Source organism: Musa acuminata, chromosome BXJ2-4, assembly GCF_036884655.1.
Source record: "Musa acuminata AAA Group cultivar baxijiao chromosome BXJ2-4, Cavendish_Baxijiao_AAA, whole genome shotgun sequence".
NCBI lineage: Eukaryota > Viridiplantae > Streptophyta > Magnoliopsida > Zingiberales > Musaceae > Musa > Musa acuminata.
This window is the reverse complement of record NC_088341.1, coordinates 36,858,762-36,872,493: the sequence shown is the minus strand read 5'-3', so window position 1 is coordinate 36,872,493 and position 13,732 is coordinate 36,858,762. Positions and strand designations below refer to the sequence as shown.

At 35.6% G+C, this 13,732-nt stretch overlaps 1 protein-coding gene, 1 non-coding gene and 1 pseudogene across 2 annotated transcripts; all 3 read right to left on the bottom strand.

Moving 5' to 3' along the window:
- Positions 1-131: 131 nt before the first annotated feature.
- On the bottom strand, positions 132-9,031 carry LOC103979214 (uncharacterized). The gene is made up of 5 exons (XM_009395282.3): positions 8,694-9,031; positions 4,053-4,258; positions 2,793-2,891; positions 1,390-1,463; positions 132-597 (listed from the first exon to the last, which is right to left on the bottom strand). Exons 1-5 carry the CDS (start codon positions 9,013-9,015, stop codon positions 375-377), a joined length of 924 nt encoding a protein of 307 aa, XP_009393557.1. The 5' UTR covers positions 9,016-9,031; the 3' UTR covers positions 132-374.
- Positions 9,032-9,509: 478 nt separating this feature from the next.
- LOC135608778 (protein LEAD-SENSITIVE 1-like) lies at positions 9,510-13,578 on the bottom strand (annotated as a pseudogene).
- TRNAV-AAC (transfer RNA valine (anticodon AAC)) lies at positions 10,818-10,891 on the bottom strand. The gene has a single exon. It is a non-coding gene; the product is annotated as a tRNA-Val (tRNA).
- Positions 13,579-13,732: the final 154 nt, after the last annotated feature.

Here is a 13,732-nt window from a genome sequence, read left to right as displayed (position 1 = left end):
GAGTACAGGTTTTTGTTTGCGGTGAACGAAGAAGTCAATATAATCTCCATCACTACATCAAGATTGATTTAAAAAGCATACACAATATATACTGAAATCTCAACTTGGAATGGTACAAAGTGCAATGCAGGTAAATACAAGCTACCAAATTGATTGAAATTTTATACGTAACTCTGGAATGGTACAATTGCTTGCAACCATAGTATTAAGCTGCACACAGTGCATGGAATGGTACCAGACAACACAAATATGGATTACCAAGAAGTTACAGAAAAGGCATAATTGAAACTTCTTGGAGATTTGTTTCTTGAAGTAATGATTTAGTAGGTTCGAGTGTGAGAAGATGAACATATCACCTCTGACACCTTCGACTGTTATAGCTCTAAGGACTCCACAACCCTTCGAGCTTGGATTTGTAGAGCAGTTTGTCTCTGCTCTGGATCCAGAGTTGATCCGAACTGGCTTGCTGCCCAAATCAGAGATGCACACTTCTCTCCTAAGCTTCGTCGCATTTCATCGGGTATGTTTGCCAAGGGAGAGTTCTCGGTCTGGTTGACATACCCAACTAGTAGCAGCAGAAACTCCCCACATTTCAACCTGCATCAAGATGTGGAGATGAGTCGTGTAAGCCTACCTAGAAGCTAAATCTCTTAATGTTATAAAGAGCTCCTTACAATTATGATAAACTGATCGAAGGTTCTTTTTCTTCATAGATGAAATAAGTTTCATGAACCAACCTAAATGCTAAACCTCATTTCTCTTTATTTACTGTTCTCTTGCTAGTCTTTTAGAACATTTGAAAGACTATGGTTCTTCTACTCCCTCGAACCACCTTCAAATTTGCTCCAAATCTTCTTTACCATCTCTGACTTACCCTTGATCCTCTGTCATAGTTTCTCGACCATTCCAGCATTTCAACCAGACCTTAGTCAGCAACAACAAATGATTTATCAGATCCTAGCTACAGTCCCAAGACTCCAACATCACTCTTTTGATCCCTCGTCTTTCTATCCTCTCAAATATGTCAAAAACACCAACATAAACCCTTGAAGATCCAACCTAACCACACACTGAAAATTAAAGGGCTACTAATTTTATGTTCTAACATATTTGTGAAACATGCATAAAAAGAATAAACACATAAAACCCAATAACTGAATCATTTACATTGAAAACATCTTGAAATTGTAGTCACCTGCTACGGTCATGATGACAATGTTCAAGAATGATGGATATAAAAACCTGATTTTAAATGCTTGCATACTTTACCAAGAATCACAGGCGTTCTAACCTTGGAGATAAAATTAGAGAAATTGAACACATGTAACAAATGAGAAATTCAGTGAGAACAAGACAATAAACCATAAACTGAGGTGAAAACAAACTAACCTTATGTTTTCATCTGCTTGCTCGTCCTTAATAAGATCTGTGACGTTCTCAATTGCATGACATTCCCGAAAATCCTGGGATAAAAAAGTTCAACAAAATGGGATAACTTTATCCATAAACGGGATTGAAGATATGAGAAAAGAATATCATTCATAAGAAACTTTAAACATGATGGTTGTCCTACAGGTGACGCTTGACCTTTCTCTCAAAAAGACCCACTATAACTAAATCACAGTTGTCCTTTGGGAATATGTTACTATGATACACCAAAGGACAATGAATGCCACCAGCCTACAAAGGACCATGGGGAAGCAAAATATGCCCTGCATGTAGTATCGTACTGTGCCATGCTTTGTATTTGAGAATTGTACTTGCATTTGAGCCAGAAACTTAGCAGCGAGATAAACATCATACATCATACCACATAGATTGCCACATTATAACATATAAATTATTATTAATTAGCTTCCTTCTCAAGAGTGGCAAAATTTACATGCTTACCAATAGCCATAACATAGCTCACATGGTACAATCAGACAGAAATTCAAGACTTTAAAGAAAAAAAAACTTTTTAGCTTCCTAGTGTGATAAAATTCTAGAATACAAAGGATGCACAAAGCAATATAGCAGGGAAATACAAACTAATTTGGCAATCACTTCATAAAGTGGATTTTCGAATCAAGGTTGTGGAACTGTTACTTTCTTCTAAAGTTGCTGTAAATTGAATTGTTCCAAGTTTTTCATTCATTTCAATCTAAAGAAAGATGGCAACCCAGGGACAGGGAAGCACTTAGAAGTAAACAATTCAAGAAGATACAGTGACATCAATATCAACAGGATATTCGGTCCATTTCATTGAGGTTCAAACATATTGAGTTGACATATGAATGATAAATATCACAAAAGACGAGAGCACAAAATAAAAAAAAAAGGATGCTTTTTGGTGGGACTAACTGAAATGAGAAAATTGATTCAGTATTGTTGGCCTCCAAAAGCCTATAGAGAAGTAAACTAAATGCATAGGAATGACAAGGCATCTAAAATAATCAAGGAAACAAAGAGTGACAAAAAATCATAAAATCAATTGTAGCTTAGTCATCACAATTACACTGACAACATAAAAACAAATGGAGCAATTTTACTTATTAGGCAAGATTACCGAAAGATTTCCTTCAATGCAAGTATATGAAACACAAGAAATTCAAAAGGCAAGATCCAAAGATCATGTGCCACATCATGTTAGCCAAGCTTAGCATTGCATGTAGTCTGGTTTTACCATGATAATTTAACATGGATTGGACTATAGGGTATTAGGGATTATTCTTCCTAACCAGGACCAACAGTAGGGGAAAATTGAACCTGAACCCTTCCAAGGGAGAGGGAGAGAGAGAGGAATAGCTTACCATCTGATTGGATGAAGAATCCAACACTAATGATATTAAAGCATCCAAGCATGCACCTTGCTCAGTGGTTCCTCGAGTAGATAGTATGTTAGTTAACACCTGCAATCACATTGTTCTTAGCCTTTTACAAGCATTAATATTGTCTTTGTTAAGAAGAACATTTTCATGAACAAATAACATCAATAAGTAGATAAGCAAAAAAATTCAATACTCCTACACAAAGTAGGTTTTTAGATGTCTATTAAATAGAGCATAGAAACAATATGATAATTTTCTCCTTAATAACTTGGACAAATCCTCTAATAATTGTCAAAAAAGATAGCATAGTCAAGATGTTGAGTACACCGAAAACAATAGAATACGTAGTGACTTGCATATCCAATAGAATGCAGGATGTCATCCTGATACAGCTAAATTACTAAAAAAAAACCTTGTATCAATACCAAATATTTGAAATTTCTTCATTTTGTTGTAAGTAAATAACTATAAACCTAGAAAGACAACACCACAAAAGAAAAAAGACCTAGGTCAAAGATTTAATTTTTGGAATAATGTTTTATGACTAGGAAGCTGTTGAGCAATGTTTCCTCCAATTATGTAAGAGGATGGTATGATTGATCATATTCTGTCAGTAAAAATTTGCTCCTCTGGAAGCTTGATAGAATGAACAAACAAAAGCAGAAAAAAAATTAGATTATATTTCAAACACAAGATAAAAAGCAAAATGTAGCAACTCCAGATGCAGAGACTGCAATCTTACTTGGACAAAGACAAAACAAATACCAGTAGCATATGTATCTGGGAGCAAAAAGAGCAACCAAAAGATGGAAAATAGCAGTTCTTGATGGTTACTGTTCATAGCAAATTCCAAGCACCAGACAAACTTCATTGGAACTTCCTATAACTTGGATTAGTAGTCACCACTTAGCAGCAGCACAAAGGTCATGAGTGCTTCCACAATTAGGTTAGGATAAGTAAGGTTCACATTTTATTTGTCATAACTTTACATGGAAAAGTAGAAAAAACTTCATATAGCTATGGGCACATAGCTATATCTAACTACACATACATGCATGAACCAAAATTATTGTAAGTCAACATCACAAGTTAGCAACCACTGTCTAGCATGCACTGCACAGTGATCATGATGATATAGATGCATGAGGTAATCAATTCTTGTATATCTATGAAAGAAACTCTCTCTCTCTCTCTCTCTATTTAGAAGTGGATATAAAATGTCTTACATGAGACTCTATGTACCTCGATTGCCTTATGCTTGTGAGCTAAAGCTGCACTGCCACTATGAAGCAAACAGCATCCTTCCAAAACTCTAAGAGCAATAGCAACTTCAGAATCTGTTGCAGGACTAACTATCTTCATAGGTTCCACTCCAAATATATGACTCAAACTCACAACAGGGTTGTCCTTTGATTGCTGCAACGAATTCTGAAAGAGAACAGGAACCACTGCCACAGAAAAAATAATGTGAATCAGCTAAATCCATTTTTTCTAGATATGTTTTCTGCAAAGAATTAACAATATTTGACATTAAAATTCTGCAGCCAGTAATCTTCTCCAGTAAGGCTAACACATGCCCAGAGATATCCTAGTTATCACAATAAGAATGCACAAACAGATTCAAAATCAGAACAATAACAACAGAGTAATACTGTAATAGTATATTACTATATTGTTTATATTATTTTTATTATAAACTGCATGGTTGTCAAACAACTGCTGCCACAAGAAGATTTTCTCATTTGATGCTGCATAGAACAAGATCTTCTGAATTTGCAAAAACTTCTCCGGACTCTCATGTTCGTGTACTAAAAAATTCTAGCCCAATCTGCTACCAGCACTTTCTGATTTGGAAGGCCCAAGGTTTATTGAGCACTCACATAGTGAAATCTATCTCCTGCATATAAGTAATTCTTTTTCTCAAGAGAGATATGTTCTTTTAGCTTATTTACTATATGATAGGGATAAATTAGATTCATCCTGATTGGGTATTGGAAAATTCAGATCCATATTTGCTTTTAATATATCAGAAAGACATTAATGGATCTTGTATATCATAACCATGTTTATTTAAAATGGATACATGTATGAATCAAATGGACAAGGGATATACGGATTGAAAAGGATTTAGAGTGCATATAGATGTAAATTGCACAGGTATGGTATGTTAATCAACAAACACAATTCAGGCACGAACTCAAATCTATCAATCATACTTCTTGCACAGGAAGTCTTCAAAGAGAATATCATGACAAAATAACAATGAGAAGAAGAGAGTAGACCATATCATGAAACAGCAGGAAACCCATTTTTGTATAACTATATGGCAGCTGATGAGAAAATTTACTAGTATATATTTCTATTTTAATCCCACATACCCATCTCACATCCACATTTATCGTCGTTAATCTTTCTCATATGATCTTTCTTAATTTTGTATATTTGTGAGATTGCCCAATTTTAATATGATCCTGCCAACCTAGGTCAGGAACAACCTGTCAAACCTTGAAACTCAACTTTTTAGAGGGTCATGTGAACTTGGTTTGAGTTTAACCAATTTCGATCAGGTCCTTTTAATTACAGTTGATATGGCAAATCTCAATGCTTCAGGACGTTTGAAATCTCTATTCGGTTTCAGTCATTCTTTGGCCAAAGGCTAATTTTATCAGTTCCAAACTAGTATTACCAGTTTGTACTAGATTTCAACTAGTTCCTGCTATCCTTAATCAATTTTTTTAAACCCATTTGATTCATAAGCATTTAAAGAAATGTGAACTGACTATCCAATTTAGCCAGTGATCTAGGCCATACCAAATCTAAATTCTGCACATCATCATGAACCTAATATAATCCTTCGAACTCAATCAACTGTCAAATATTACATACCATAATGCATACCCAGCCACACATGGGCCTCTTTTTTAGGTTCAAATGACAAAAGTATGAAGAATTGCATATGAACATGCAAAGTTCTGATGCAAATTTAGTCTTCATGAGGACCTATCACGCAGAAATAAATGGAAACTTCTGTACTTCCCATAGGCATATTTCATTCCTAATCTTTCATTGTCTCCACACTACATCATTAGTAGAATATTCAAATTCTATGATATATCATAAACTTCAATGATATTTCAATAACTTTTGCTTAACATATCCAAATCCTTCAACTATTACTTTCTATGTTCATGCTTGTATTCCAGAAGAAGGTCACACCTGCTTTTATTTATTGAGTGATTTCATGTGTTTAATTAGGAGCTTCGTAGACAATATTAATCTATGCTCAAGATCTAGATCAAAGATCACTTGTAGATTGGCATGGCTTAGAATGTCTTGTTGTGATAGAAAGGTATCAACACGTGTTGAGTAGAGCCTTGGTGGTGTCGACACATAAATGACGACAACAAACACAAAACACAGTAATGTCCTGACTATTTGACCTATTAAAGATTTGCCCTATTCAAAAAAATGCATGAAATATAAAGATTTGACCTATTAAGTGTCTAACTTAAAAAAAAACCAATATTAAACACACTAATCACAACATTAAAGAACTTAATTACTCCCTAATTAATACTATTTTCACATCAAAAACATATCAAATAACATATTAAGCATTAAGTCATACACAATATAGAATAGGCTTAATAATCACATAAATTAATAAAAATCTAGAAAGAGAATACATATATCTTGACTAGAGTGTTCTTCCTTTTAATCCTCCTAAATTAACCTGTTAAATTTGATCCAATCTACAAATCGTAGTTTTGTTAAGTTTAGGAGAGTAAAAATATGAGAACAAGAAAGATATAGTGAAAAAGAGTTTGAGAGAGCTTAAGAGATTGAGAGAGTGGAAGTAAGTTGAAAGAGAGGAGAGAAAAGGGTTTAAAAACTCTTTTCTAAGCCTCAAATGGTCAAATTGACCATTTAAAATAGGGCAATCTCAGCCCTTGATCAGTGACAATCGAAATCCAACCGTTACCGACAGATACAAGTCAGTAATGATCGAATTTTGATCGTTACCGCCCAATACAGACCCTGTATCACCCGATATGAGGTCAAATGACCAGTACCGCCTGGTAGAGGATGATCCACATACCAATATCCTATCGAACCGATATACATGCCCGTACCAAAACCTTGGATAGTACATGGATTTTTCCCACAATTAAGCTTTTTTAGAACGATATGACCAGTAAACTAAGGGCAGACAAATATCTTTATAATTTTGATAAGGCTTTCTTATGTCTTCTTCTACCTCTCTTCACAAGACTAATCCCAATCAACTCATCTCATGTAACTAAAGAACATATACGTGTACCTTGAACATGTCAATACCATCTTCATGAATGTCAATGTTCCATATTTTATCTATGCATCGGTATAGTGTCATATGACAATTTACGATGGCAACTATGTTTAATATGATGTGCTTAATCTTGATCACTAACACTACAAAACCTCAGTCAAAAGTCACATGGTTCAATTCTTGCAATCTAAGGTGAGGCTACGATCCCTTATCCTTCTACCCATTGAAGCTCATGCTGATATATTAACATCCTTCCATTTGTAAATCTTCAAAACCAGTTAAGTTTTATATCTTATTTTGCAAGAACCTTTTTTCTTAAACGATGTCTTTTCTTCTTAGTAACTTGATCATAAATATCATGATGCCTGATTTCTACTATTTAATGACAGGTTCCTGATCATAGTCTTCTCAATGACAGTCATCTCCTCCTACCTTCTTTGAAATAGAATAGACTCTAATATCTTTCCTGATCATTTCTGCTATTTGATGCCAGGTTCCTGATCATAGTATTCTCAATGACAGCCATTTCCTCCTACAGTCTTTGAAATAGAGTAGGCTCTAATATCTTTGTTTACAAGCTCAAACATTTCAACAATTTTCCGTCATTCATTCACAATTTTCTATCACTCTAGCAGCTCCTAATTTTTTCTTGATATATCTCTGATTTGACCACAAGTGTCTAAACGCATTCACAAAGCTAAAATAATCTGTTTGTTTAAATTTTGGACCTCCTTGTATTTCATGGGTCTAATTCTATTTGAAATTTGTTATCAATGGTATTGAAAACTGACATAAACAACTCTTAATTTCTTTCCTTATGTGGTTATTATGATGAACAGTTATTACACAGTAGAACAGAAGGATAAAAGCCTCTCATGCCTTACACTGGATTTATGGGTTGTACTTTTCTGGATGGCCCATTAGGATCAAACATACAGGATAATTGACCTGTTGCAATTGTTCTATAAGGATCTCACATCCCAATTCCATGACCATATATACCTGTTTCATGAAATGCACCAAAGCCAAAGTAACCCATTGGAGAAGATAAATAAGCTCCAAAAGATCCAGGTACAATTTTCTCCATTTATAGCAGAGAAATTCAAGATCTATATACAACTGATGCCGCAGGCCGTCCCACGTTTTATACATTAATCCTTTTGCACAACAGGATAGAAACCAATCATTATGCTTTACTTTTAACATGATAGCACTAGCGTCGCCATTTCATCTGGTCATTCCTCAAATAGATCTCATTCGGAATGCACTTAATGCCTACACAATGTAACCCTACGAATATCATCACCTTCATCTATGACTAGTGTAGAAGCATTTGTCTCCAGTGTAAATTCATAATTACTTGTCGCTTCTTGTCAAGTTTCGAGTAAGACATTATACCTTCGATCGGTAGACTTTTTCCTCTTCCTTCGTATGCTTAATAAAACTTTGATTTCCATAATAAGTCCAGAAATCAAATAACATAACATCGTCGATTATAGCTCATAAGGTGTATGCATCAGGATCGGAACCCTAGATAGCTGCGATTCACAAAGAGAGACATCAAAAGGGCGGACCTCGGAGTTCGGGAATGGTTTGGGAGTGACGGAAAAGACGGATGGACTCGTCGGAGCCGGCGATGGATCTGAAGAACTTGAGGAGGTTCCGAAGGCCTCTGGTCCGGAGGAAGGAGAAGTCGGCCATGGCGTCGCGGAGGCCGGAGCGGAGGGCCAGCGTCACGTCCCGGTAAAGCCTCCGACGGTTCATGGCGGAGACCAGCTCCTCCACCGCCGCCTCGTCCGCCGGCGCGATCGGCGGATGCGGAGGCGGGGGGCCGGACCCCGACTCCGCCTCCTCCCGGTGGGCGCTGCTGCCCTCCGCCTCCTTCATCCGACTCATAGTTGCGGTTCTGTTCCGCCAATTCCCAGAATCCCATTTCGGCTCCTCTTAAGAGTTCGACCTTCCTTCCGATTCGACCCGGCCGGTTCCGTGAACCGGCCGATTCAAATAAACCGATCAACCGGAACCTCTTACGTGAATCTTTTATCTCAACAAAGTTAAGAAAATTAATTTTTTATTTATATTTTTTTATTAAAATCTTTTTTATTTTTAAAATTAATTATTATTTCAACGGCTTTACTTTCAAAAATTATATTATGACTTATAGAAATAAAATATTTAATCTCATTTCTTCTTATCTTATTAACGAAAATATCGTATGATTTATCACTGAATACGTATTGATTTTATCTCGTATTTTCATCGACATAATCGATAAGTTAAAAGAGAAATAAAATTAAATATTTTACTTTCATAAATATAAATATTTTAATATAATTTAAAAAATATAAAGATCAAAATACTAAAAATAATTAATTATATAAGATGATATATAATTATTTTTTTTATATTTATAGATCAATTCAAGTTTATAATGGATTTAAATAGGAATAAACATCTCATTTAACCACATAATTGATGAGATAAAAGAAAAGCGAGTCAATGAGCACAGCAGTGTGATGAGCTGCAAAGCAGCAGTCATCACCGTCCTCTTTCTTCCTCCTCAATGGATGTTACATTCCCCGAACCACCAGAAACGTTGCCGACTAATCAATCTCTCATTGGAGCTCCTGCAACCCATGGTTGCAGCCAAGTCGTCCACCGCCACCTTCATCACATCCTTCCTCACTCCTATATCAGTGATGTATCGGCCTGCACAATACGCCCCGGCAGTGACGGCGGCCATGCCCACAGGCCCCGCCGCCAGCAGCTTGAACGGCGTCGAGAACAGAGCAGCCAGAGGAACACCAAGGAACGACGCCGCCTGCCCGCTCCTCCAGCAACAGCAGACCGGTCTTGCAGTAGAGAACGAAGTCCTCGCAGTTGTTCTCGAACACATCATAGCTACCGAACCCGTTATGGAGCAGATGCATCGCTCGGTCGATCACCGAGTCGGGAGGGTCAGACTCGGCGGTGGTGCAAGTGCCGCCGCGGAGGTTGGCGAGGAAGACCGAGGGGGGGACTCCGTACTCGAAGCGGTAGAGGGCGCCGTTGCCGAGGAAGCAATCCAAGCAGCAGAGGATGACTCCACTGTCGGGTTGGCGGAATCCGCAGTCAGGGAAGGTTGGGCAGGTTGCAGAAGCTGCCGAGCTCGAACCGAAAGAAGCATCCTTCTTGCGGGTGAAGTGAACCACTTTGCTTCCTCCGACATAAATGCCGGCATGATTGAGTTGCTTGTGATGATTAGAAGAGAGGATTAGGTAGTTAGGTAGTCCGTTGACAAGAATCAAATGGGGTTCTGATGTGATATCACACCAAACACTGCAGTGCAGTCCAACTAACCTCCACCTTTAGGTCACAAATAATAAAATGAAAACAAATTATAAAAATCATTTTTCCACCATTATGTAAAAAACAAGAAAATACAACAAATTAAAAATCATTTTAGCAAAAAAAAGAAAAACTAAAATAGGAATAAGAAAATAAAAAAATGAAATGTCACATATAAATTAAAGATAAAAATAAAATCAAACAAATTTGAAAATTTGTTTTTGCACCATTAGCTTAAAAATAAGGAAGTAAAAGTAAATTAAAATTAATGATGCAAAATAATTATAACAAATTAGATATAAGAAAATAAAAATAAGATTTTAAAAACTATTTTCCACGTTTAGATTAAAATTAAGAAATACAAAGTTAGTTGGCGTCGCCCGGACTCGAACCGGAGACCTTCAGTGTGTTAGACTGACGTGATAACCAACTACACCACGACACCTTGTTATATGTGTTCCCCAGGGTTTATAAATATACTAATAATATTTCGTACTGGAATCTTTATTTCAGATCTTATCGGATTATATATATATATATATATATATGGGTGTGTGTGAGAGATGAGAGAGATAAAAGTTTTAAAATCTATATGAATTATTCAAACATATTGTTTGAAAGATATCGTTAATGTCTCAATCAGTTCAATATGATTTTAACCCGTGTACGTAGGAATAACTAAGGTATGATCAAGATCTTTTGAAATATAAATGTCAAACTCTTTCGATACTACATGCGCACGAAGATTAAGATCATATGAGTTTTTTTTTTATCTAGTCTCTCTAACATCTAAGTTAATAACCCAAGAAGGTGAATGTTATCACAAATGGTAAAACTGATCCTCCCTTCGAAACTGTGTTAAAAGTGAGTTTTTATACATAATTATATAATGATAAAATATTACGTCGAGAGATAACCGTTAATCGCCTCTAACAAATTGTCTGTGTCCTTTTGTTACCAATGCGGCAGGTCTTATCTCCCCTATGATAACTTAATCATCACATGAAGGTCACGTGTTTAATGATAATTGATAGATAATAATCCTCTGTCACCCATCAACCATCATTTCTAGACCTAATGATATAGGATAATGTCAACGAAAATTAAAATTTTAGAAATAATTTAGTCACTTTATATAATAATTTTATTTTATTTATAAAAGATAAGTAATGAAAAGGAGTTTTGATCTCCGAATTTACTATCAACAATCAAGTCTTTTACTATATAAACTATTTAATATATTAAAAAAATATGAGATAAGATTTTAAATCCTCATATTTTCATAAGTGGATTTAGATAATCAAACAAATTTGTTAATAAATGTGGTCCAAATAATTTTTGAACATAAAGATGTTTTGCTTTGACATCACCTTAATCAAGAATATTCTTTATTAGTATAATATTTTTCCTATGATATAATCTTAAATTTTTTAAATTAATATCATTGCATCTATAAGTTAAAACTAGTAGATGAGATATATTATAATTTATATTCTTAAAAGTATGACTTATGAAAAATTGAGTTCTACTAAGACATAAAGCTAACTTTAGTCGGTTGTGAATATTAAAATTATTAAAAATATTTATATACATGAGATAAAAAAATATTCTAAGATGATAGTCTCATATCAAAAGAGTCATATTACATATATTACATTAGCTTATAATATTTTGTGTTGAATTGATGATAGTCTAACCTCATATATATTTACAATGGTTAGAATAACTCGAACTAGAAATTACAAAATTTATGACAAAAGTGAGATTATATTTCTAATTGGATTGATTTTTTTTCTTCTAATTACAAGATGTCTGTGAATCAAATATCAAAATATCAAAGGTGAGACCAAAGTGAAGACATCCTATGGTCATAGCCCTCACCAGATTCATCCTCTCCACTAAAGTAAATGCTATTAAGGTGTAGTGAGCTATTACAAAGATTTGGATTTGAGAGTCACTTACAAGGAATGGTTTGAAGCTTATCAGAAGTTTCCATGGCCACTGATAATGCTTCAATTTGGCATTAAATTGTGAAGGATGGTGACTTTGAAGCTGATATACAAGGAATCAGTTCTAATGTGCCATCACATTTATGTGTTACTTACATAAGCGAATGAAATCAGTTCCCCAAAAAATTAGAGTTTGACAAATAAAAAGACTTCAATGGTCAAATTTATTTTCCATAAACTTCAGTTTTTTTTGTGACAAAATTGGTGAATCAATATGTTACTATAAAGGATTGGTTAGTCTGACTAATAATAGTTAAGAATAAGTCAAGGAGGAGAGGAGGAGAGTGACTCTAAATCATTTTAATTTTTTTTTTGCTATTTTTGCCGTGTGCAAATCTTGTCAAGATTGAGAAGTTGGATTCAAAAGATGGGATGTTCCTTCTTAAGATATGAAAATATATGCTTTAATTATGATGAATATTTGCAAATAGTTATTTAGGATGCATTTGGTTCAAGAATATTGATCTATATAAAATAATGTATTATATTTAAGAAAAAATCTAAAAATTATCCCTATAGTTAGATGACCTAAGTGAAGAGAATAATCAGTTTGTCAATCATAATAATTCTTCATTTATCCTAATGATATTAGTTTTACTAATAAAAATATTAAAACAAATAAATTTAACATTGCGATGGTGATGAACGATAGCATTGCTGGCGCTGATGTGACGTAGTTGTTGAGTGACCCTTTCATCGCTCTGTATTTGTGTCGGTGCTTCCTCGTCACGTAATTAAAGTCTACTATCGAAGCCATCATGGAGATTCGTCGTCTATCAAAGCAAGACTCGAAGATGCGCCACCCCCCCCCCCACATCGATGTCGACATTGTGCCTCTCCTTGTCGCCCGCCTTGTCAACCACCACCACTTATCCATGGCCCAAGAGAATGCCGCCACTACTCTCCTCAACCTCTCCATCTCCGCCCGTGCGGTGCTCATGTGCACCTTGAGCATCCTTGATACCCTCATTATCGCTCTTCACCTCCTCTCCCTTGTTGCTTCTCAACACGTCGCCACAACATTTTACAGCAATGTCTTTGCCTTGCTCTTCTCAATCGCGCTCACCCCGCTGTCACCACTGGCCAGAGGAAAGTTTGCCACCTTCGCTCCCTCTACATCCATGACGTCCCCCACCACTCTTTGTTAGGTTCAGCAACGTAGTCGTAGCATTTTCTCTTACCATCTTACTCCCCTCAACCACCATATCTATTAGGACATTGATGTCATCCACTGTGAGGGCTCTGGCCAACGACAATAGTAGGGTGAGCGTGAGGGG

Coding starts and splice junctions, on each gene's coding strand:
- LOC103979214 (XM_009395282.3), bottom strand. CDS start 9,015: ATGAGTCGGATGAAGGAGGCGGAGGGCAGCAGCGCCCACCGGGAGGAG. Junction 4,259..8,693: donor AACCATTCCCGAACTCCGAG/GTCCGCCCTTTT, acceptor TTTCTGTGGCAG/TGGTTCCTGTTCTCTTTCAG. Junction 598..1,389: donor CAAGCAGATGAAAACATAAG/GTTAGTTTGTTT, acceptor ATCTTGATGCAG/GTTGAAATGTGGGGAGTTTC.